The sequence below is a fragment of the Neomonachus schauinslandi genome, chromosome 2 (assembly GCF_002201575.2).
Source record: "Neomonachus schauinslandi chromosome 2, ASM220157v2, whole genome shotgun sequence".
In the NCBI taxonomy this organism is placed as follows: domain Eukaryota; kingdom Metazoa; phylum Chordata; class Mammalia; order Carnivora; family Phocidae; genus Neomonachus; species Neomonachus schauinslandi.
Window position 1 is genome coordinate 76,743,984 of NC_058404.1, and position 27,390 is coordinate 76,771,373.

Consider the following 27,390-nt stretch of genomic DNA (forward strand, 5'->3'; position numbering starts at 1 on the left):
GTGGATGCTTAGCTTGTGATTTTGTTAAATTTCCCTGGCACATAAATTTGTTAAAATTTTTAAGTTTTTAAATAAAGCAGATGAATGAGCTGACTTATTATTTTAAAATCCAAGGGGTTCCCTATGTGTAGGTCACCTTTTTTGTCTTTAAAACCCTTATTGTTTCAGTAGAGAGCTAAGTGACTACCATTTGCAAATGAACTGAAATAACATTAAGCTCAAAACTGATTCATTTATCAGTCCCCCACATATAAGCAGAAATCTAAGAAGGAATTAACCACCGCAAGCGTAAATACTACTGGATTCCTAAATCATCTTTTGATTTGAGTACATATGATTTGCCATATATTAAAAAATAAAATGTTCACTTGGGTAAAGTTTTAAAAGTCAGGAAAATAAAGTCTATTTGATAGGTCCTTTAAAAGCATCATTTATGAAGTATAAATCATGTTTGCCTTAAAACTTGACAATGAATATCCTACAGTCAAGTCTAATTAAATGATTTCAGCAACTGTCACCCTTCAGACCAGGCATGGGTAAACTTTTTCGGTAAAGGGCCAGATAGTAAATATTTTAGGCTTCATAGACCATAAGGTCCCAGACACAACTATTTAATTCTGTTATAGGACAAAAGCAGCCATAGACAATATATAAACAAATGAGTATTGCTGTGTTCCAATAAAACTTTATGTACAAAACCAGACCCAGGCCATAGTTTTCTTCCCTACTCTACATTATTGGTCACCAGACTGTTCTCTCTGTATCCCCTAAAATATTGTTTAAAACCATATACCTTCTCACATATTTTTAATGGAGCATCTGAAAGTTTTCATCACAAGTTTATATAGTTGCGAAGGCTATAATTTCTTGCATAGTGTATAAAATTTTAAATATATCGAATGGAATGTAAGTATCAAAGTGAATTGATAGTCACCATTTTTCTGTTTTTAAAAAAATGCACAAAAAAGCTCTTAACAGTTGAAAATTTTGTATCATTCCTTTTTCATCTTAAATTTATATTTTTATTCTACTTCCCCTACACAATTTTATTTTAACTTTTCAAAATTGATTATCCTATTTTACTTTTCAGCAATAAAAATACATGGAAAATTAAATATACGTATATAAATTTAAATGTTAAAATTTCCTGTGCCCATGAGACTTAGTTTTTCTAAAAACTAATCCACACTGAGTTATCATTACAAATATTATTACTACACACTTATTAAAATTATAAATTTTAGTAGAGATTATTAAACATAAAAACAAGCATTTATTGGAAATATCTTTAATGAAATGGATAGGGATTCCACCGCGCCCCCCCCTTTGCTCAAGTATTTATGAATGAACATTATTTGTTGCTGAATGAGACAGGATTCATCAACGGTTCTATCCTATCTTTTTTTTTTTTTTAGCTGGTGGAAGCTCTGGGGAAAGTTACTCACATAAGAAAATAGATGGGAAAGGAAAGATTTTGTTTTAACAATGTCATTCAAATCTTTGAACTCTTTCCAAATTATGTGACAAAATTTATATAGTAATCTATTATTAAGAATTATTTTCATGGTCTGTCATTAAATAATCATTTTAACAATCTATCATTGAAATTTATTTTTCATGATCTATCAATTGACATCATGATTAGCTCCTCCTTCCACTTTATTGAAAGCAATGAATTGGAAACCACCTGCCCTGCAGAATGATTTGATACCTTGGCATTCACTTTTCGGCTTCACATCAGTATTTTGAATTGTCCCCTTATTTGCATCTCAAGAGATTTTTATACCCGGAAATAAAGCACCATAGTAAAATTCTGGATAGGAAAGAAACATGCCTTTATTTTATTTAGTGGAAGAAGAGCATGCAAAAAGGGATGTAAGAAAGGAAAACTCATAGGAGAGTTCTCAGGCAAATCTGTTTCAGAGAAGAGAACATAACAAAAGTTGAGGAACTAGAAATTGATTCCCTTAAAACCATCTGTGCCTGTTTATCTCTTGGGAAATCTTATACCATCCTCCTGCCAGGGGTATGCATGCCCCAGTTTGAAGACTGCTTATTTAGACAAATATACCTAATTTTCATTAAATAAAAATACCTTCAGTACTGAATCTCAGGAGACAAGATAAAAGAAAGGCAGTTGTGAGGGAAATAGGTTATATAATTGGATGGATGGATGGATGGATGGATGGATGGATGGATGGATGGATGGCAGGGGGAGTTGCAATATTAAATTACAGGTAAGCATTTACTTAGAAAATAGTTCATTTGAATGCTGAAAGGGCATCAGTCTTTACCCATTGGAGCGGTACATTGTGATCACTCAATTCAAAATTATGCACATGCCCAGATCTGTGAAACGAGGTCCTCCTAAGAGACCATGCCCCCTCCTAAAAAGGAAAAGGCCAAAGACCAGTGAAGGTTTATATCATAGAAGCAAAAGTCATATAAATAGTAACAAAAATAAACATTTTTACAGTTTTCATGTGGAATGAAGTACTAGTAACCAGTATAGAAAGTACTGCATACCTTGTCTTTATTTGCTAGATTTCTTGGAATAAAAGATCTAAGTTGTACCACACAGCTTCACTACGGTAGGATACTAATGTCTCTCTGTGATTCACTATGATCCCCATAAAAGCTTTTTTCCTTTGCCAGCAGCTTCCCTTTGTGTGGGAAGTAGATGGCAGGGGAGTGATCCCCAAATAGAATTCTACCCTTTTTACTACTGCTATCACTTTCTAGTTCATTAATCCCCCCAAAGTATATGAAGCCTATTATCAAATAGTTCTCTAATGATCTTACATGGTTAAGTTGTACACACAGACGCTAGCAGAATCTTGCAGTGTGTCTATGCATACGTTTGCCATGAAGGCAGGGAAGTTTATTTCTCTGTGTCCCCAGTGGTTTCCAGTACAGCACTGGGAAGTATTTTGAACACTTTTTTTCTTCTACATTACTTTCTGCACCTTCTCTCAGGTTGGTCACATTAACTTAGTTATTATGTACAATGAATATTTTTCTATTTTTTATTTTTATCAACAATGCATTTATAGGTTGAGGTTTTTTCCAAAAAAACAGAACAAAACCCTGAAGACTATGATACAAAGAATGTAATGATCAGATTCAGAAATTTATTCTGTTTGTTTTGATTTCTGGTACAATCAAGTTCCTTTGTTATTATAAGAACCATTATTTGTATTGGAAGGCTGGTGGTGAAATAACCCTAGGTCACTAGAAAGAAAGCTTTCTCTTTGGTTGGCCTCATGGTTCCAAAAAAGGCCTCTCAGTGAAAATTCCTTTTCTGATAATGACATACTTGATAGTCTATTTCTAAAGGATGATTACTCTTCCTATGTGCTTGATGTTGCTCTGTGTTTGACCTTGTGCCTTGTGACAAACCCCATATCAGGTGCTCTGTAGCGCTTTGAAAACACACTGCCAGACTGTCTTGTTTTATTGCTTACATAAGGACTGAGAAAGTGGCAGTGTGCTGTGCTTTGACTTTTTCAATTACGAGTATCTTTAATAGTCATTCTACCTTTTCCCTACATGCAAGTGCAGCTGTAAACAGGGGAAATGGGAGTTCACCTCCAGTCAAATTAAAGACCTGTTAAAGCCAAAGTACTCCAAGATGCTACAGTATTTCAAATATATGACATTTAAATTCTAATATCTCTTTCCTGTGACAAAAAGTTAAAGGTAATAGATTGTCACAACATGAATCCATTCTCATGACAATGGGTGTAATGAGATTGTCAGAAACACAAACCTAACTGTGGTACAGTCTGGAGACTGTAATCTAGTTTGGTCCTGCCCAAGAGCTAGAAAGCATGTTCTGAGAATTGTATACTATTTTGAAATTGTAGTATGTTATTATTTTTCCCTCGAGGCAAAATTTCTTACTGAGATGTTGAATTTAGCTACCCACATTTTTCCAATAGCCGGATATATTTTCCTGTTTGGTTTTTCAAATATTATTATGTTTAAAATTTAAAATTAGAGATCAAATATTCTTATCCTGGAATGTGTTGCCTCTCCTCCCTCACTCCCCACCCCCAGTGTTACAAATTACAGGATTTTTGTACATGTGTTGTGGGTTTAGTAGGATTTTTGTTCTTCCTCTGTTCTCACAGCCAGCAATACAGGAATGCACAGGAGGCAAATCACTGACCTTTTAGACCAGAGTATTCAAGTCCATTCCCAGTGCTTTGTCGTCACTTCGGACAACCGCTACGTTCTCATCTGTGGCTTCTGGGATAAGAGTTTCCGAGTCTACTCTACTGATACAGGTAACTTACTTTCTTCATCAGTGAACTGAAGTTAACCACAAGTAGCGTTGAGAGGCTTAGAATGCTCTCATCTTCCTTTCAGTAATTACAAAGTTGTAAAATGTATGACATAAGAGACACGGTTTTTCCCTTTTAAGTAAAAATCTGTTATATAGTTCACTATTAAGTTAATTTCAGCATATTTTTAAGAGGCAGTTTTTTATAGTAGGTGTATCTCCCAAGCCTCATGCTTACGGAATGAATGATTCATTTGAAATCACATCCAGGTTTGTAAATACCATATGTACATGTATATGCATAATCATATAGCAGATGCACATACAGATGTATTTTCCCCCATTTTCTTTTTCCTTACTGGAAATTCTCATTAAATGTATTTCTTATTAGTAGATACCTTGCTTCCACTCAGTTCTGCATAGAATCTTGCTGAAAGCTACACCATCATGAAGGAAAGTAGCTGACTACTGATTTTATATGCGACAGGAGCTCTTGTTACAATTTTAAGTCCATATATTCATTTGCATGCATCTCCCTAAGGGACAAACCAAGCTCAACTCACTATTATTATGGAAGATCCAATCTATTAAAATGTTTATAAATTTTTGTATATAGGACATTGAGAAAAACTGAAAAGTTTAGTGAAGTCTCCCTAAAGTATTTTAGAAACTGTTAGAGGAGGAAATCAACTTACGGTCAATATGTAGTTGAATATTTGAAAGAATTAAAATTAGATATTAATGTATCAGAACTTGATAATACTGTGGAAGTAGATTATTTCAACTAAGACAAGGATCTACAAATATCTTGCTTAAATGTGGTAGGAATAGGAAATTCTTTTTAATTGAAATTTCTAGTTTAATGTTTTATAGTAAATCATTTTTCAATCTTGTTAATAATCTTTATAGAATGTATGAGCCCTTGTTTCTGCCTTACTAAGTATAATATATTGAAAAATTAACTGTTGGTTATTCAAGGACTTTGTCCTTATGCATTTTGATCATAGTACCATAATACAGCCATGAGAAAGTAGGGAAAAATAGTCAAATATGTACTGTTCATATAGAACCCTAGAAGTTGTTTTTGCCATGATCTTGCTGGTTTGTCATGTTTTTTTTTTTCTTTTATGGAACCAATGATCTAGTTTTATAATTTGCATCCTACCTTCTGTAGGTCCAGAAAGAAAATATCATCATTCAAGTCTTCCTCATTAGTTAGGTGCTTACTGCATGTTTAGGTCTATGAGGTTGATTGCTACTAAGCCTAAAACTCCTCTAGAATTCTTAAAAAATGCCATGGGGGTTGATGTACTCCTAAAATTATTTATTATTAGAATGGATTTTCTCTGATTTAATAATTAAATTTAAAATTTAACCTCTTCTTTCACTGTTATGGTAATGATAGCTTAGAATCATTTGACCTTAAACTGTGCTCCCTTTTTGCAAAAATGTTCAGATTAAAATTGCTATGTTCTTTCACAAAATTTTCTTGAACATTCTTTTAGATGGCTTATTGTTTTTTACACATTTAAAAAATTTTCTTATAATTTACATATGATAAAATTAATTCTTTTTGGGTTAAAGTTCTATAAGTTTGGGCAATGTGCAGAATTACATAACCACCACAATAAAGATGCAGAGCAGTTCTGTCATCCCCCAAATTCCCTCTGCTGCCTCTTTATAGTCCCCTTTTTCCCCCATCTCAGCCTTGCCCTACAGAACCGTTCTTCATCTCTGTAATTTTGCATCTTCCAGAATGTTACGTAAGTGGAATCATACATTATGTCAATCTTTAGTTTTGACATCTGAGGATTTTTGAGCTTGCTGACATTCCACGTCATTTTTAAAAAGCACTGAATATTAATATTTGTAGAGCTAACCTCACTGTTATGTAATACTAATAATTAAAATAACGCATTCACACACAGTTCTTTAGAATTTACAAAGTTCTTTCATATACATGATACTGTTTCAGCCCCACAGCTGTCCTGTGAGATAGACAGAACAGGTATCTTTATCCCCATTTTTCAGATGATGAAACTGAGGTTTAAGTAACTTGTTGAAATTCGTATAGATAGTGGTGATTGAACTGTGCCTTGGAGCCAGCTCTTCTGACTTCAAATGTAGCATTCTTTGTGATTCTATCATATTATCTTATATAGATAGGTACACCTGTCAATATTGGTTAATTTGGGAAAATGCTATAATTTACAACACTAAGTTCCTAGTATGTCTTCCATGTTATGTTAGACTTGATAAGCTAGATAACATTCCTTCCCCTCTTTGCAAAAACCTTCCACTTTACTGTTTTTTAAAATATGTGAGTGTGTGTGTATGTAAAACATTTTTATAAGTGGTAGCCTTATTTTAAACTTCATTTCAGTGGGACTTAGCTTGTACAATATTTATACTTGCCAGAAAAGTTATGAAAAAATCCTGAAATGATAGTCCTAGTATCTTAATATATACAAACAATGATGCTAGTTTTATTTAAAATAATTTCAGTTAGGGTAAATATGTGTTTGTGTTTTTTGACAATAGGGATATTAAATATTTTCTCCTTTCAATTTGTCAGAAAAGCAAGGGGAAAATTGTATGATCAATAATATATAATAGCAAAGCTATCAGAAGTGTTGAATTCAATTATATTTTAGCACATAAGCCAAAACAAAAAAACAAAAAAAACCCTTCTCTTACTAGATTCAGGGCGGGGTGGAGTGGGGGAGAGAAACATGGTTGTAACAGAAAATTCTTTAAACATAAATCATGTTTTCGGGACACCACCAGAACAGCAGAGGCAACAATAAAACCTTCCCTCGGCAGTGGGAATTATTTTCAGGCCACATTTTAGATTCAGTGGTGTAGAGTCCTGAGCTTGAATTTTTTTTATTTGTAGCACAGCTGTCAAATAAAACATTAACTAGAAAATTTGTTCTGTCAAAAAAGGGATATTCTAGTGCTTGTGGTAATATTTGATATTAGTGTGTGGAGAGGTAGACTGGTATTAAAGGAAACAAAAAATAAAGGTTGAGGAACACTTATGAGATTATCAGAAAATAATTTACCAAAAAGAGCAGCAGGTATTTCTATGCTGTGATTTATTTAGGAGGAGTGAACCTCAACCTCACAGCAATAACAAATACTGTGGAGGAAGGCTGCCAGAACAGGAAAAAGTGAACTTGAAAAAATAATGCTTTCCAGAGTTGAGTACAAAGTATAAATTGTAGAAAATAGTTAATTTGTATTAAAATATGAAACACTTTAGATGTAAATATGTAAATGTCACTCCCTCATTTTGGTCTTCCTTGACACCTAATCTAAATTCATTCTACATTATTCTCACTGATCCTACCTTGTTTTTTCCTTTTATAATATTTACCACTATTCATAATTACATATGTTTGTATTTGTTTAATGTCTGTCTGCCCCACTAAACACTAAATACCCTGAGGGCAGGGATCATGTCTATTTACCACCAATGTACATATAAGAGGGCCTAATGCTTGGCACTTAGTAGGTGTGCAATAAATGTTTGTTGAATAGAAAATAATTGTGATAACTTTGGGGGCAAAAATTAAAACACTAGGAAATTTTAATGAAAAAAAGAAATCACAGTGACTGAGTATACATTTTTCTAACACTGATATTGTAGATACAGGGCGATGGCTTAACCGAGAAATAACAAACGAATCTTGGAAAATTCTGCCACTATAGTTAATTCATCCCACTTTTACAGTTAAATCTTTCCACTTTGTCCTCACATGAGTTGGAAATTAGGTAAGTTACCAAGTGAACAGCTGCTCGTTTGCAAGCCTCCTGGAAGCACATGGGTTTCCTGTGCACCGTGTGCCTCATGTACCTACTTAATTTTAGTCACTCTCCTGCTTACTCCCACAACCCACTGAGGTGATAGGTATCAAGTCTTAAATAAGCCTACCCTCGATAACCCATTTAAATCATTCCTGGAGTTTACATGCTCTCCACACTTAGGTGTAGGCTGGGACAGAAATAACTGTACATACTCTGTTATCAAAAACATAATCAACAATATGGCGTGTTGAGTTATTCTCGGTAGTTAAAATTCACTGATATAACCTTCAGTTTTCTGATTAGTAATAAGAGTGCATTCAGTTTCCTAACTTTGTCTTACCCCTTATAAGAAGGCCTTTACTCTAACCCCACCCATTTTACCACGAAACCTCTCCACTTTGTTCTTCAGATAAATTGGAAATGATATGGAAATAAATGATTATATCTTTTCATATTTAATTTGCTTTTTCTTTTCCATATTTTTCATTTTAAGAAGTCTTGAATTCTTCTTACCATATTCTTTATTGACACAGCTCATTTTTAAATGAAATGTTTTGATATCAATTTAAAGGTTGGAGAAATTCAGAAGTACACACTTTTAACTTTTAGCAGTTAAAAAAAAACACCTGCTTTGATGAAAGTCTTTATTCACGGGAGAACAAATGCACTTTATTAATTGTGCAACTTGAGGCTGAAATGAATCTGAATTTAAAGTTACTAGTAGTAGGCTCTCCACAAGAGTGAACACACTGTATTTGACTTTCTATCTGAGCTAAGTGTATTTCAGCATTTTTTAAAAAATTTGCAGCCTTTGTAATAAGCTTCAGACTTATTAAAATCAAGATTAAAAAAATTAACATAAGTACTTTTTTAGTTATATTTATGATTATCTTGAAAAGTTATATTTATGATTATCTTGAAAAGTTAAATACACTTAGTTGCTAATACTTAACTGAGACCTTAAACTTTTGAATAGGTTATGATGTTTCCGAATTAAACACAAACTTTTTAGGCATATTAATCTTCTTTCAGCTTAGTGGTCTTCTTGAATATTTGAATTCTATTTATATGACCCCACTGAAACACTTCTTCAAAAATAAAAAGAAACTCATGCTGACTGTTAGAGGTAGACATACTATGACATTCATCTGCAGTTCTGTAGACATTTCAAAGGAAAATGTTAGCTAGAAACCATAGGGATGTAGTGGAAGGGCTGCTATAGCTATTTCATTCTTTAGACAAGTTTGTATGAATTAATTATAAACACTATATCTGATTTTTAAACAAAGATTCTCAAAGTGGGGGCTTTACTTTTTTTTCCGGCACTGTTAGGTGAATAATTCATCCTGTGTCCGAAGCCCTCCCTAGATGTATAGTAAGTGTACTGGGTTCCTCCCCTTTGTCCCCGGTCGTTAATGTTCGATAAACTGCCGTTATCTTAACTTCATCATCACCCACCAAGGAATTTTCATCATTCAGACAAGCAAAACAAAGAAAGAATGACCCAGCTCTAATTGCAATCACAATATATTAGTCTTTTTACCAAAACTTAGTTCATGTAACTCTAATTTGAAAAGAACAGGAACTCTCCAAAGTGACTTATATCGTCTTTGTATAGATCACTTTAAAAAGAAGAAATACATTAAACTTTACTAATTCAGAGACAAGTTTGTGTTAGCAAAGTCTGAACTATAGAGTACTTAAAGAAAGGCACCTAAGTTTTCTTTTGCTTTGAATCATACTGAGTAACTTAAGAAATTACTGAAATTGTTCCAAATACAAGTTCTTCTGAGCCTGCTTTATTCAGTAGACATGATTCATTTGGAATTTATAGTAGCCATGTATAATGATATGGTATCATGGTCCTCAAATATTGTTGAAATAGTTTTAAAATTATGTCTTTCAAAAGTGTTATCACTGTTCAATTGATTTTTTGTTGTTGTTGATATTCAAAGAAAACTTTTAGGTTAGACCAGATCAAATTTGATTGTAAAATCTGAATCATCAGAATCCGAGTTAATATGACTTCATTATCTTATAAGTGAAATGGTCACTGGAATTTCTTTATTTTATAGCAGTCTTAAAGGAAATTGTTTTGTATTTCAGGAAAATTGATTCAAGTGGTATTTGGCCATTGGGATGTGGTCACTTGCCTCACTCGTTCTGAGTCCTATATTGGGGGAAATTGCTACATTCTCTCAGGGTCACGTGATGCAACCCTTCTGCTCTGGTACTGGAATGGAAAAAGCAGTGGGATTGGAGATAACCCAGGCAGTAAGTACAAACTTATTTTATAAGTAAACTGTTACAAGTGATGTATAATAACATTTTGCAGTGAAGTTGCATTTTTTTTTATCATGGTGAAAGTGAAACTGAATTATCAAATCTTTTTCTTAGTTATAATTTAAGAAAGGTCTAGATAGCCTTTCAATTATTAACATTTTGTGAGCATTGATAATTCTCAAGTGCAAGTATGAAATCTCATTTTTCATGTTACAAGTTATTCTTATGATCTGAAAATGCTAGTTCTTCATTGGAAATGGCTGTCACCAAATAAAAGAGAGGTGTTTCATTCACGAACACGATATAACATAAAAGAGCAATCACATATTATCTTGTTTATCGAATTCATATTTTAAGAAAGCAAAAGAACAATTATAATTTCGTGGAAATGAACCAGTCTTTATAAAGAATATGCTTTCATTTACATATTAAAAGATAAAACAGGTCATAAAAGGCCAATATGGAATATTCAAATTGGCTCTTGGTTTTTCAGATGGGAAATGAAAATGTTCACCAACAGCCTTAAACATCTTTATGAAACTATGCTGAAGGCAGTAAAACAAAAAATGTGTAACCATTTAAAATTGTAATTCACAGAAGGCAAAAAAAGGAAGCAGCTACCATTAAAACCAATCGCACACAGCTGCAGAAAAGAAATGGCTTTAGAAAAACACATTAAGAAGTAGGAAAAAACAATTAAAGGGACCACCTGAAAAATGAGAATTTAATTAAAATTATTATGACAACACTGAAGAGTTCCTGCAAGAATAGCTTTTAAGATTTTTACTTCATAAGGTAGAGCATTTTAACTGCTCTTAAATATTTACAGTTTCTTAATTTAAAGCAAGTTGCACTGTATTTGGTTAAGGAAGCATCATTTTGTCCCTGATTGCTTTACCTGAATATCGTGGTACTTAACTTCTGTCATTTAACTCCAAATTATGAAACAGTCTGAATACGCTTTAGTCCATCACATTTTGGATTGACTTCTTCAAGCTGTGCTTATTTAAGTGTGTAATATTTGATTAAAAATGAAACCTTTTAAAAAATACTTAGCCAAAAACCAGTGTATAATTTTAAAAGAAGTATTTGGGACATATTTTATAAAAGCTGTTTATGCTTTTTTGTTTTGTGTAAATGGGTAAACATAATTTTTATTAAATCCTCTAATGTATATTTCTTATGTTACTCAAATCAGGGATGATTCCCTATACAAATAGAATATGAAAAATCACTTTAAGGCTGTGATGCTTTGGATAATACAGTCTTTGTGATCAGGTCAAACTCAGTGTATGTGTTTAAATGGGAGGGTAATGTGTCCGTGTGTGTATTCCACATACTTATACAGGCATCTGCATTTTATATGTAATTACAATAAAATTTTTAAACATGTAGACTTCAGGGATTTTGTTTTTCACTTTCGGTTGAAAAGTACTTCGTGTTCTTTACATTATGGACCCTTACATTCTGCTCTTTATTTCTGGCCTTTTAGGAGGGTCTACTTTCAATTTCTTTTTTTCCTCTGTCTATAAATTTAGTTACCAAGATTCAGTAAATCATCTAAGACAAACCTAGGCTTGACATAAATAATAAATATACAATTTGTTACTTAGCTAGAAATATTTAGGAAGTACTTTCTCTTGCCTTAAAATAATGTGTTTCATGCGCATACAGCATTCCAGACACAAGAAAAAGATTTTTTGTTTGGTTTTTGTTTTTACTTCCTTGACCTAATTGTGTTCTGTATGTTATACACGGTCATTACCAATGTGTACTCTGAGAAGTAGCTAAAGGCTTATTAGCTACACTTATATGTAATGGCCGTTACTCAGAAATTAAAGTGTATTTTAGAACTAGAAATATTCAGCTTTTCCAGAAGGGAGAAATATATATTTAAATACCTTATAAATCATCCTAGAGATGGTTTTTACATGCATGTCTTCTAAAAAAATGAATCAAGTAGCATTGACCAAATCCTGGAGTTTGAAGTGAAGCAAATCTAAGTTCCGAGCTTTGCTGGGGTCCTTCTGTCTTGTCTGTAAAATGAAAGCAACAATAGTAACTGACTTAAGGTGTTATCAGAAGCACAGAATGCTTAGAGCAAATAAATCACCACATAAACACCATCCTTTTGGCATTAGAGTGTATATTATAATGTTATATTTTTCATAAGCACTTCATCTGTACCCTCTCATTGTCTGCAGTATGGTGGACATTAACTCCTAGGAATGCTGGTAATGAAAAGGAAAAAAAATAATAACATAACAGCACATCTAATAAAAATTTTAGAAAATTGTAATGTATCTTGACTAAATTAAATTACCTTTCTCAAAGTGAACCTCATCCTTTCTGGCCCTTTTATAGCGTCTGATGTCCCAATCTAATTTTGCTTTAGCTTTGAAGGATGAATCTGGGAGAAAGACAAATAGGCACTTTTTCATATAATGAGAATTTCCACACATTAGAATAGAAAAATGAACAAGTTGGTCCAAGCTTTTCAAAAGAAAATGACAAACAAAAACAAAGACATTTTTACCACGCGTGTGGACTGTGTTTTACACATTCATGCAAGCTGGTTTGGATTTTATAAGCCTCTGGCTTGTTGATGGCTCCACGATCCAGCTGCTGAAGTCAGAGCTTTTCAGATGAGGAATGTTAGGTTATGCTTATTCCTATGTTGTATCGCCTGGATGCAATATAAATGACCTTTAAGAAACAGCCACTTTTTTTTTTTTTTTACATATAATTTCAGTCTGGTCAATAAATGCACACAATGCCTCAACTTAAATTTTTGAATACAGACTTTTTTTCTTTCTTGAAGGGAAAACTAAAGAAAACTAAGCTATTACTTTTTCTGCATTTTATAGGTCTCATTCAAGCGTTTAGTTTGTGGGTTTTGTTTTGTTTTGTTTTCAAAAATTATGAGAATAAGCTAGTAATTTTCCTTCCTAGGGTCATACGCCTGCGCTGTTTTCTACAAATCTGATGTTAGTGCTATATGGAAAGTTCACAGCTTTATTCCTATTTTTTTAAAAATCATGTTATCCAGTACTAAAATACACATTGCTTGGGCAAAATCCGGCTAATTCAGCTGGATAAAACCTATATTTAGTATAACTTGGGCTTTTAAAAGGATATACATGTTTTATAAACTCTGCTTAGATCACGTGGCAAAAGCCTTGTTTTCCTGTATAACAGATAGTTTTTCATCTTTGACTCGTTTTGTGATAATTATCTCCTGTGGAATGCAGTTTTCTTACTGAGAAGAAAAATTAAGATACAATTCCATTTAGTTGTAGATTTTTAAATAAAATTAACCAAGAACATTTTAATGAAAGGTATTTTCTACATGGATGCATATGTCCCGTTGCCCTAGTACTCTTCGTGTTTTAGAACTGAATTTGTGTACCAAAATGCTTTTCCTGAAACACTCGTTTTTCCATCAGAATAATGCTATACAGACTGTATATTTGCACATTTTGGAGAAAATATCCCCCAGTGCCTTCAGTTGACATTTAAATACTTTAACCTTTGAAATGATTTTATAAGCAAGAAGAAAATTTACAAAATAGTTATTATCTACGATTTTTATATTGTATTACTAGTTCATAAACTTAAAATTAAATGCTTATTAAGCATTTAAAAGTAAATGCTTATTAAGTATTTTCAGGCTTCTGAGTAATTTTTTAAAAGCCACAGTTGATTAGCTTGAGAAACAAATGGTTGCTGACTGTGAGGGTGTTGTGTGGATGTGTGTATATAGTATTTCAGTAAAGTACTTTTCCATTCTCACATTCTGTTTTTGATTTGATTGAAAGGTGGCATTTTTTTTCCCTCTTTGCAATCAGACATGCTAATCTATGTCAGCTTTCTCCTTTATGGGAATGGCGTCTACTGGAAAAAAAAAAAAACCACACAACTATTTAAGTTTTTTTCATAACAACAAGATTCTGTTCTTTAAGAATATTTCAGCACCATTAATTAGAAAGAAGGTTTTATTAACCATAAGGCTAGCACTAACAGACCACAGAGCTGTTTTTTAAAGTACTGTATGCCATAGCTGCCCTGCTTTTTCTCTAAAACTTCATTTTGTTATACTCTCATCAATCACTTAAGTCATTACCGTAAATCCTACTATTGTTAATTTTACTAGTATCACCCTAATGAGACATTCCTGCTATAATTAAAAATGAATTCTAACTTTCAGGCATTCTAAATTTTTTTTTTTAATGAATTTAGAATGATCTTGCCATATGACTATAAATACCACTGATATACATGGACTACTCATCAGTCTGTAAGAAAAGTAGTATCATTATATGTCCAGGTGTGAATTATTTACTGGTTGCTTCTGTGCACATGTGCTTATGCATATGTACATTTTTGTGCACATATTTAGGAATTATGTTCTTTCTATCATAAAGCCTAATATGTTTTACTGAAGCTACTGATAAATCCTTATTCTTTGTCTTGCCAAACTATAGGTGTATGTAACACAAACAGTACTACTCTCTGTAAGTAGGTGTCCTAGAGCACCATCTGCTGGATATACTTGGGGACTTAATGTTGGTAAATTTGAAAATCAGTACTTGATAATGTCAGCTGTACTTTGTTTTTAATTGGCTGATATATTATTTATGGTCATAAATGCCAAGGTACGTACATTTGTGTTGAACCATGTAAGTGTGTAAAAGAAATCACTTTCTTCCTTCTTTTTCCCCCACCCTCAGGTGGATTTGGAAATTTATAATAAACTATTGTTTAAGGAAAAAGTAAGCACAACCTATACCTAATGAAACAAAGCATCAGTTTGTCATGAGATAAACTCTTACCTTCTTGAGATCACAGGTCTTCAGTAAGCTACAGTGGAAGAAAATTTGGATATTTTAACCTTATGTTCACTTGATTCTGAATATGAAAGCAATGCTTGAAACAAGTAGCCTTCTTATACCTTGACCCTTGATCCGATTCTTTGTCTAGAGCATGAGTTCTTGTATTTACCTCCTCGAGAGCTTTCCTTGTGGCCTGACTTTTGGCGTACACTGTTGTACTAACACTAAGACTACCCTGTATTTTTCTCTTTTTCTTGAAGAATTCATCAAGTTGGGTTTGAAGCAGTATGTTGGCAGTGTTCAAGTTCAGGTGACATTAAACTACTACGTTTATGAAATTCTCCAGAAGGGCCAGGATGTTTAGTGCTCCATGATGTAATGCAGGCCCTCAAATTCCAGCAAAACAACTCTGTATTTACTGCTTGTAACTAATAGTAGATGTGGTAAAAGGAATTATATTCATATGGCAAATGAATACAACCTTAATGTGCACCATATGCAGAGTGGTGGGGTGATGTGCCAATATATCACATTTATTTACCTTGTTTAGTTGCAGAGAAAAATGACTATACCATTAAGCCGTAGGCTATAGTCATATAAATATGAGAACAGAAGAACTGATGATTTATGCCCCCAAATTGAAACTGAGTATCTTCATGTGTAGATTCTAATAGTGCCACACCAAAGAAAGTTGCTTGTCTAATACTTTATGCTCAGATGGAAAATTTCATTTAAAAAAATTGGTAGAGGGGCGCCTGGGTGGCTCAGTTGGTTAAGCGACTGCCTTCGGCTCAGGTCATGATCCTGGAGTCCCGGGATCGAGTCCCGCATCGGGCTCCCTGCTCGGCAGGGAGTCTGCTTCTCCCTCTCCCACTCCCCGTTTGTGTTCCCTCTCTCTCTGTGTCTTTCTCTGTCAAATAAATAAATAAAATCTTTAAAAAAAAAAAAAAAAAAAAAAAAAAAAAAAAATTGGTAGAACTAATGTAAGGAGATACAAGTTCCCTCTAGTCAGCTGAAGTTCTCAAAAAAAATTTTGAATGTTTCTTCTTTCATTTAATTGAAACTGAATATGCCCTGAAATTGCAAAACTGCAAGCTACTTCTTCTGTCCCTAAAAGCGGGACTCTTCTTTTCGAATATTGGGGGTATGTGTGCGTGCGTGCGTGCGTGCGTGTGTGTGTAACATTATTGGAGAACCACTACAAGGACACATTTAATCAAGACCTCCTGGAACAATGTATTAGACTGACTTTATCACCTTCCAAAAAGTTCATTTCATTAGAGAAATTGTCTGATAGGTTTGCGTATATGTACCTCATACTTTAGATATTCCTGAGACTATTAAAAGAGACCCATTTTTATATGAAATTAAATACTTAAATGCTTCTAATGATTTCTTTTACAAAGCAACAATTGCCCTAGTCTTTAATTTTGCTCACAAATAGGCTTGGTCAGGCTTCAGATTCTAGATTGAAGTATTTTTAGGTAGGAAAAAATCCTTAGAATTCTTTATGCCTCCCATGGCTAAGGCTTCATGACTGCTAAACTTTTTAGCTTTTATTCTTGTAGCTTGTAATTTTCTACAACTGAGAGATTGCTTTATTTCCTTGGGGTGAATGGGATCAGGATGTTTCTTTTTTTTAATTGCGATAAAATGGACATATAAAACATATTAGTTTCAGGTGTACAACATAGTGACTTGATATATGTATATATTGCAGAATGATCACCACAATTTATTTAGGTAACATCCATCATCACACATAGTTATAATTTTTTTCCCTGTGATGAGAATCTACTCTCTTAGCAACTTAAAAATATACAATGTAGTATTATTAACTATAGTCACCATGCTGTACATTACCAGGATTTACTTATGTTATAATCGAAAGTTTATACCTTTTGACCACCTTTGCCATCTCCCCTCCCCACCAACTACCAGTGTGTTCTTTGTATTTCTAAATTCAGTCTTTTTGTTTGTTTGGTTTGGGGGTTTTTTTCATTCCACACATTAAATGAGATTATAAAGTATTTTTCTTTCTCAGTCTGGCTTATTTCACTTAGCATAATGCCCTCAAGGTCCATCCTGTTGTCACAAATGGCAGGATCTCCTCTTTTTTTATGAATGAATAATAATACACTGATATATATATATATATCCCATTTTCTTTATCCATTCATCCCTTGGTGGATACAGGTTGTTTCTATGTCTTGGCTATTATACATAATGCTGCAGTGAACATGAGAGTGTAGATATCTTTTCAAGGTTGTGTTTCCATGTCCTTCAGATAGATACCCAGAAGTGGAATTGCTGTATCATATGATAGTTCTATTTTTGATTTTTTGAGGAACCTCCATACTGCTTTCCATAGTTGCTACAGCAATCTACATTCCCACCAACAGTGCATGAGGGTTCCCTCTTCTCTACATCCTCTCCAGCACTTGTTATTTATTATCCATTGTTTTTGTTTTTTTTTTAAGGATAGTCTTAAGTGAAAGTGACTTTTTTTTTTAAGATTTTATTTTTAAGTAATCTCTATACCAACATGGGGCTTGAACTCCCAACCCTGAGATCAAGAGACGCATGGTCTCCTGACTGAGCCAGCTGGGCGCACCTATTTATTGTCCTTTTGATAACAGCTATTCTAACAGTTGTGAGATGATAGCTCATTGTGCTTTTGATTTGCATTTCCCTGATGATGAGTGATGTTGAGCACCTTTTTATGTACCTGTTGGCCATCTGTATGTCTTCTTTGGAAAAAATACCTATTCACATCCTCTGCCATTCATTCATTCATTCATTCATTCCTCTGCCCATTTTTTAAAAAGCAGATTGTTTTATGGTTGTTTCTTTGCTATGGAGTTGTATGAGCTCTTTTACTTATTTTGGATTTTATCAGATATATGATTTGCAAGCATTTTCTCATAGGTTGCCTTTTCATTTTGTTGGTTTCTTTTGTTCTGCAGAAGCATTTTAGTTTGAAGTAGTCTTACTTGTTTATTTTTTGCTTTTGTTGCCTTTGCTATTGGTGTCAAATTCAGAATGTGTATATTTATGCATAGAAAAAAGTCCAGAATGACAGCCAGCAAAATGTTTTTTATTATGTTATTTAGCAATGGTTATTTATAGGTAATGGAATTTAGAGGCAGTTTTTTTCATTTCCTTCTCCATAATTTACTAAATTATCTGAATGTTTTATAATGAGCATGTATTACTTTGATAATCAGAGACAATAAAGATACATTGGGGTGGAATACCTAATTATATTAATATACCTTCACTTCCTGCTCTAGGTTTCTAGATATTAGTTTTATCAGAATTTATATGGATTGTTAGGGAAGGTTGGAAAGTCTAAGAAAAGGAAGAATGGGAGAAATCAAAGTATGATTTTTTAGAAATTAAGAAACAAAAAAATGACAAAAAACAAAAATAATCAGAACCATCTCTAATTTTCACTTATGCAGCATAGGATCAGATACACTTTTGCTGAAAGGAGTGTCTACAACAGAGAGTGAAGATCATTCTACTATTACTAGTACTACTTTACTCCTAGGTGATACTTGCTGGATGTTCACTTCATACTGGGCACCATCAAAAGCGCTTTATATAGTAGTCCTGTGTGGTAACTACTACTGTTATCCTTGTTTTATAGATGAGGCACAGAGAGATTATAAATATGTCTTTACTTGCTGCCCTGGGCCTTGAAGCTCCTAGATCTTACTGAAACTATGAGAACATGCCCAAGGGAGGTCACATAGCTAGCACTCTAGGCCAAAGGTGCCATTCTTTTTTTTTTTTTTTTAAGATTTTATTTATTTATTTGATAGAGACACAGCGAGAGAGGGAACACCAGCAGGGGGGAGTGGGAGAGGGAGAAGCAGACTCCCCGCAGAGCAGGGAGCCCGATGCAGGGCTCAATCCCAGAACCCTGGGATCATGACCTGAGCCAAAGGCAGACTCCTAATGACTGAGCCACCCAGGCGCCCCCAGAGGTGCCATTCTTGATCACTAAACTGTACTGCACTTTTAATTTGATTAATTGCACCATGAGCTATAGAAAATTTGATGCAATCCTGTCACTAAGGCATGCTTTGTATTTGCAAAGGACAATACAGAGATAATTTTGCTAAACTGAATTCTTAGGACAGTATATATCATTAGGATTTTGAGTTTTTATTTATTTTTATTTAGTTAGTTTTAAGATTTTATTTATTTATTTTGAGATAGAGAGAGCATGAGCAGGGGGGAGGGGCAAAGGGAGAGGGAGAATCAGACTCCTTGCTGAGCAGGGAGCCCGTCCTGGGCCAGGACCCTGGGATCACAAGAAGGCAAACGCTTAACCCACTGAGCCACCCAGGCACCCCAGGATTTTGTGGGGGTTTTTTGTTTTTTTAGAGAGAGTGCTCAAGTGGGGGAAGGGGGACAGAGGCAGAGGGAGAGAGAATCTTAAGCAGCTCCACCCCCAGCACAGAGCCTGACATGGGGGGGGGTGGCTCAGTCTCATGACAGTCTTACGACTCTGAGGTCTTGACCTGAGCCAAAATCAAGAGTCATTGCTTGGGATGCCTGGGTGGCTCAGTCAGTTAAGCATCTGCCTTTGGCTCAGGTCATGATCCCAGGGTCCTGGGATCGAGCCCTGCATCAGGCTCCCTGCTTGGCGGGAAGCCTGCTTCTCCCTCTGCCTGCCACTCCCCCTGCTTGTGCTCTCTCTCTCTCTGACAAATAAATAAAATCTTTTAAAAAATTTAAAAAAAAAGTCATATGCTTAACCAACTGAGCCACCTGGGTGCCCCAGGATTTTGTATTTTTTAATATTATTACACAATTTAGGGTTATACTTTAAGTATACAGTTGTAGGTACATACTCACACAAACACATTTTCCAATGTTGCTTAGAAGAGAGAAAGAGGGCGCCTGGGTGGCTCAGATGGTTAAGCGTCTGCCTTCGGCTCAGGTCATGATCCCAGGGTCCTGGGATCGAGTCCCGCATCGGGCTCCCTGCTCCTTGGGAGCCTGCTTCTCCCTCTGCCTTTCTCTCTCGCTCTGTCTCTCATGAATAAAAAAAAAAAAGAAGAGAGAAAGAAATGCACACAGAGATGGAGACAGAGAGGAGGAAGATTATAAACCAAGAACTTAAAATGGATTTTTGTACCAACATTATCTTGTCTTGCATTAATAATTCTAATATTATTTACAAGAGGAAGCTACCAAAATTTGCTATCTTATGGTTGTCCCACCCTAAATGCACCTTTGGCTTATTTTCCATAGTCTATATGTTTAACCAAATTAGCATGTTTTTCACCAAAGAGACCACGATGAATAGAGAGGGGGAGAAGGGTTTGTGGAGATAGAAGGAATAGAACAAATTTCAAATAATTTCCCTTTGCATAATTAAAATATAGTGTTATAATTCCCATTGGGACATTAGGAAGTTAATGGGAAAGGTTTAAGGAACATTTAGTAGCTAACCTCATTTCCGCCTCAGAAAGCCATTTCCTTTGTCGGTTTGCCGTTACGGTGAGCCATATGAGAAAGCTTAGTGTACAGTTTTCACATGACTTTTTTTCCCTCCGTGTTGTAGTAATCAAAATGTAATTAAAATGGAACAAAAGGCATGTGCAAAATAGAAGTACCCATCTTTAGGAAATGACTGGCATATATTATATAATACTTAGATTATAAAAAATCTATATATACTTAATAACATATATTTAGGTTCTTAAACTTGTGTTTTCTTTCAGAATGAATACTCTATTGAAATGATTTTTTTAACAAAGCCGGGTTTCATATTTTGTTTTACCTCTCTAAGAGGTCAGATGGTATTACATTTTAATAATGTGGAAAATTATATCAGTTGTTTTTATTTAAGGACTTTATTAATTGCTGTGAAATATTCATTTTGTATAAAAATTCATTTGTAACAAAGAGTTTGAACTTCAGTACAGCTTTTTGACCTTTCCAATTATAGGTATTTATAATTTGCAGGTTTATAGTAAGGTAACAAAACCTGATCCAGTGACCATTTAGAATCAAGTCATTTGCCAATACAATACTATATTTTATTCTCCTCTTGGTTTCCACAGTGCGTTACACATAATATATATCCAATAAAGCTGTTAAGTGAACGAAGGAGTAAGTGAATGAATGAGAAAGCAATTGGGAAATGTTAACTTTTGGCCCAGGAGTCATCTAAACTAAGTATTAATTGAAAGAACTAATTTAATTTCTACAAACATAGGGATAGGGAGATGTTGAACCAAACTTTGTTTCATAATAAATGGTATTTTAAAAATGAGGAATGAGTGAAGGGGATTCTCTCTCTGCTAATAACATATTGAAACTGCTAATGAGAACTTCGTAGTACATTTTGAAGTAATTTAATTTTCGTAAGACTGAGGAGATGATGCCAAAAATACCAAGAACTTTATTTTTTAAAATGTAAGTCAAAAGTTTGCCAGAAATACATGTCTGGTTGGTTTTTACCTGGATTATTAATTCTCCTTGCCTTAATGGAGACATATCTTTTGAAATATTTTTCTCATTGAATATTTATGAACAGGGTGCTAGAGAAAATTACTTTTTCCTCTTCTCTTCTTTGAGGTATAACTCTAAGTGGTTCAGGGTCCATTTGCTGGAGAAATATACTTAGTTATGAGGGCACCAAAGAAACACATTTAATAAAAACATTTGTTATTCTGCCTAATGGTGTAAAACATGTCACCTAATATTTTAAAACATAGGTCCAGTATAAATGCTAAATGGGTATTATGGAGATCCTGTGCTGCTTAAATTCAAGTTGGGTTGTTAGAATAGTGTCTGTAAATTTGTACTGATATTTCCAGTATTATGTACTGAGAAAAGCACATCTGTAAAAACTGGTGTGTCCTGGTATTCTTGGCAGGATTTGGGCTGTCTTTAATCTCCTTTGACTTGTTCATCTTCCTTTAAGGCCATCCATAAAGATGCGCTGAGTATCCTTTTCAGCCTTTGGTTAGGATTTGCATCAGTAGTCATAAACCTGCTCTCTGGACAAAGACAACCTTTCCTTTGAAGTAATTGCTCAAGCTTTTCAAAGCAGTCCAAGAAGTCTATCCTCTTTCTCTTTTTATTTTTCTTTAAGAAGAGTTTGAAGTGTAGCCCCTTAAACTAGCAGCAAGATAAATTTTTCTCTCAGCTTTATTGAAAGCCATGACGATTTTTCAAGCAGTAGGACTTTAAAAGATTCTTAAAGGAATCTGTTCTGCTTTATGATCTAGCTTTTGGTAGATCCTACTTCCCCAGGAAGCAAAAGTAAAGACTTCTTGTATCCATTAACACTGCAAATTTTTATCAACGAATTAATCTGATATTTTTCAGAAGACTTTTTTTTTTTTCTGCTCTTTGCTTTAGAGACTTCAGTAAAAAATGGTGATAGCTTTGGGGTCTTTGAAAAAGTAATGTATGGCCAGTATTGTTTTATTTGAGCTGCTTTCTTCCCCTCCCCCCCCCCAAGTATTAACTCTCAGGGCTGGCATGAGGTTGGGATGTGAGTGCTACCATGGCAATGAGTTACATGGTTCCTAGATTTCGTTTTTAGACTTTCCAAACAAATATACACAGATATGGAGCAGTTTTTTAACCTTTCCTTTCTGTAGGAGGTTATTGCTGGGCTCTGTGATCCAGGGTGATGTACAACAGTGTAACTACAGAGAAATAAATAGATTCTGTGAGCCACATATAAAGCCTGTGTTCTGCCTCTGATTTTCGCCTCTACCCTTAGTAATTTTATTCCAGGTGGTCCCCAAAATATCCGTTGAATTTAAACAGTTTGGATCTGTTGGATTTAAGTCCCATATCATATAATTTCTATTTGCTCTAGTGAAATTTTAATACTTAATCCAACAAGTATTTACTGTGAACAGATTTTTGTGATGACAAAATGTGAAGAATACACTCAATCTGCATAGCAGATAATAAAGGAAGTACACAGTTCAGTCTTTAAACAAGACTGCAAACAGCTTATTTTAAGAGGATTTGATATCCCTCCTTATATTCTTGTATGTGGATTTTTAGGGGCTATTAATGTGTATTTTCTAAAGGGGAGGGAATGTTAAATAGCACAGTCTTCTTACTGGAAATCCAGCAAGTGTTTGTGAAACCAGTTACCTGAGAACAACTCAATGGTCATAAGTTTACCCTTATGTTTTTAATTTGTTGTTTTTCTTTTCCTTTCCTTTTTTTCCTTCTATATTTCCTGAACTGTCTAACCTGCTTCCTGGGTTAGAGAACATTTTGCCAAACTTTGAAGCCAAAGTCCCAGCACTGAACAATTCTTTATTTAGAGATCAGGCTCTAGGAAAAGAAAAATCTTTTTCAGTTTTGAAATCATGCAGTATGTGTGTATCTTCTGACTTGTGGAGGGAGAAATGATTGGTATAATGTGGATCATTTGGAAACTTGTATTTCGTAAGTAAAGCATAGTTACAAAAAATTTTAATTATGAGTTTACAAAAAAGAATGCTTTTATCTCAACCCACTTTATGGGCTTAATCATGAGGCTTCTTAAACTCTAACTTTATAGTCCTAGAAAATTCTCAGTATTTCAACTCTTATGTTAAATATAATTAGCAATTTTCTTACTTCCTCACTATGTCCCCGAGAAAAAATTCTTAGATCTAGAAAACAAAACGTTAGCACTGACATGCCTAAATGACAACATTTTCTGGGTCCATTATCCATCTGTCCTTTGTTTACTTTGGCTTACACTTTAGATTGCTTTCAGTTGCCATCAGTTTTCCTTCAAACTTTCATTTCCCACTAAGGAATTCCAAGACAACTCAAGTTAAAACACAAATCTCTCCACCTCAATAAAATAGTAACTTATGAAAACAAAAAAGGAAAAATCGCATTAAAAATGTATTCCTTAGAGCTTAATGATTTTAATTCTTGATTTCAAAAGGTTGCCAATATATATAATTAAACATTAATTTTGAAAATAATGTACAGTATTTTGTAGAATATAGAGCATCTTGGGAAAGGGGGAACAATGAATCAGGGCTAACTCTAGGTAACCTTTTAAAACATACTTATTTCTAATTTTTGTGGCAAAGCTGATCTCTAACAGAAAGTTAAGTAGTTCAGATTGGCTTACATTATTTCCTCTTTTTCTGAAAAAAATTTCCCAAATTTGTGTACTTTTTAAGGAAAAAAAATAGTTGCTCTTATAACAAATAATTTGTGGTTTGCAAAATGTCAAATGAACTTTGTAATTAAGGTGGGTTTCCCTCACAGTTTATAAACTTTGAATCAAAAGAAACCAAGCCCCTTATTCCACTCATGCCCTTGCCTTTTAATATGTCATTTGACATCTCCCTCTGTCACTAAGCATGGAGGCCAGTCCCAGTGTCGGGCTGCACATGGCACAGCCGATGCGGTTTGATATGATGGCCCTCTACTTACATTTCATTGCAGAAGTACTTAACAGTCCCCAGAAGCCACGAGGCACTCTGTGGGGACACAGCTATACATTATGTACGACAATAAATGCATCGTAATAATTCTTTGTAATGGCTAGACATGAAGTAACTGTAGGCTCCAGCTGAAGGGGGGCAGGAAGCACAGAAACTAGGCCCCTATGTCCATAGGAGAGCCTCCCCGCCCCCCCGTTTTTGGTCATGGATCTCAGTGCATTCAGTAAAAGCTTCCTCCCTTCCTCCCCTTACCATCCTCCCAGAAAAACATAGGCATGTACATATATTTTGCATGAAATTTCAGAGAATCCACTGTGACCCATCACAAAAACCACTGCGTTGGAGGCTAGTTTAATTTTTTTTTTTTTTTAAGATTTTATTTATTATTTGACAGAGAGAGACATAGTGAGAGAGGGAACACAAGCAGGGGGAGTAGGAGAGGGAGAAGCAGGCTTCCCCGTGGTGCAGGGAGCCCGATGTGGGGCTCGATCCCAGGACCCTGGGGTCACGACCTGAGCCGAAGGCAGACGCTTAACGACTGAGCCACCTAGGCGCCTCGCTAGTTTAATTTTTTAACAGCCAGTATTTGCCTTTCCAAGGACAGTAGGTTTCTGCTGGATTTTCCCGGCCTACCTAAGAGGATAACAAGTTGTTCCTTCCACAGCTGGTGCTAGAGACCTTTTTCTGGGCATGTTTGCCCCTTTTGAGTGACACAGTATCATTTATCAATCTTCCTGTGAAACCAATCCAAATCGAGGAAATCTAAGCATGCTAATGGAACACTGCTCTCTAGTCCCATTTATAAAGGCTTTCTGTGTCTTTGTCTTAAGAGACTATAAAAGTGGAGGGCTACTGTGGTCTGAAAATAGTGTTCTTCAGGCTAAATAAGGAATTCAGCTTATCCTTGCCACTTGGCATGAATCAAGAGCCATGTCCTCTTTATCTGAGCTGGGCCTGTTTGTGGTGTGGGTTCTTTATTAACCAACCAGGTTTTTTTCTTCTTTTTATTTTGGGACTGAGATACAGGATGACTTCTTCTATTGTGAAAATGTCTGGGAACATCTTCCATTATCTGGATACTCATTCTCTGTTAGCCTTTCCTCACCTTCCTCCTCTAGTTTTCAGTCACTATCAGAACTACGTGTAAGAGTTTGCTTTATTTCCCCTCTGTTCTTTGAACCACAGAGAAATACCCTCTGTGAGGTTTCTATATCAGGAAAATACATAAGATTAGTAAATAGGCATTTAAGAGAGGGGCTACTTTGAGATATCATGTCCTAGTTCAGACTGTCTTCACTACAACAGGGATCTTAGGGGCCAATGGAAAAGGGGGTGGTGCTGCTGCCTACTTTTATAATCATCCATCTATAAATCATCTAATCAAGGGGCTTATATTTATATTTGGGAAGTATCTGAGTCATTCTACAATGCAGATCTTTGTCTTATTTTACTCTGTGTTTTCAACCACTGTTGCTTTATAATCATGTAAGGATTAGAAATTTAGCAACTGGTCTTCATACTCTAGCATATAGTTTGGATCTAGGGCTAAAATAGCGTTTTTGGACAGATTTCCAAACTGTGAATTAAAAATTTAGGCATTATAGGAATTAGGAACAAGTTGTTGGTTATTTAAGTAGAAGGAGCTGAGAGAGGTAATCTCCTGCATGAACTTGAACTGATTTGTTTTTATCTGTTTCTTCCTAAAGGTGAGACCACCACTCCTCGAGCCATTCTGACAGGCCACGACTATGAGATCACTTGTGCTGCTGTCTGCGCTGAGCTAGGCCTGGTGTTAAGTGGCTCCAAAGGTAAATCCAAAGTGGTACCTTCATAAAATGTGTGCATTTTTTGGTGTTTGGCAAGGATGGATTTGGTACTTTGTTCTCTAAGCTATGCTGTCTGCTACAGTAGCGATTAGCCATGTAGGACTATTTAAATTAACTAAAATGTGTAAGTTAACTATATAAAGTTTAAAACGCAGTTCCTTGGTGGTACTAGCCACTTTTCAGGCGTTCACCTCCCCCCACATGACTGTGCCTACTGAACTGAAGAGCATAAATACAGAACATTTACACCATTGCAGAAAATTGTGTTTCACAGCATTGCTCTGAAGAGGGAGGCAGGGACAAGGAGCATCTTTGTCTATTTGTTTATTCTTCTGGACTCTAGGCTGGTTTTCATCTCACAGCTGGTGGGAACTCGACCTGGTCTGTTTTAACTTCCAAATCTCAGAATGAGGCTGGAGCCGGGATGGCATTGAGAATGGAGTGGAGAGATACTTAAGCTGGTTTGCCTGGAGGTCTGCCCTTGCAACAACATCATGTATTTAGGCCAGAGATATTAAGCAAGCTTTCAGAGAGCACACACCACAAATCAGGATCTGACCTGGAACAGAGCTGTTTTTAATTCACTACTTATTCCATCTCAAGAGTTTATCCATTTCTCTGTCTCTCTGCCCTGAGCTGAGGTCTGAACACACAAAAAAAGTACTGTAGTCCTTTGTCTTTGAAGGTTATCTGGTGGGGATGCATTGAGTATTTGACTCACCTTATCTGTGTCTCGAACTATAATACTGAGTCTAGCCAACAAGACTTACTAAATATTCAAAGGGATTGTATTTAAAAATTTAGTTGGTCAAGGCAATGAAATAATGGTAGCAAGAATTCTATACCTACTAGATTTTTTTCCTTCTTATACCCAATAATTTCATATATTCTGAGCAAATATAAGT

The 27,390-nt window shown here is 34.9% G+C and overlaps 1 protein-coding gene across 4 annotated transcripts in view; it reads left to right on the plus strand.

The window, feature by feature from the left end:
* LRBA (LPS responsive beige-like anchor protein) overlaps positions 1-27,390 on the plus strand; it is a 762,450-nt gene that overhangs the window by 719,922 nt on the left and 15,138 nt on the right. For 3 of the 4 annotated variants that reach the window (XM_044912877.1, XM_044912874.1, XM_044912875.1), the window contains 3 exons: positions 4,134-4,289; positions 10,202-10,369; positions 26,366-26,467. In XM_044912877.1, coding sequence (XP_044768812.1) covers positions 4,134-4,289; positions 10,202-10,369; positions 26,366-26,467 — 426 coding nt within the window. The remainder of the gene's footprint in view (positions 1-4,133; positions 4,290-10,201; positions 10,370-26,365; positions 26,468-27,390) is intronic. The other variant, XM_044912876.1, reaches the window with a different exon arrangement.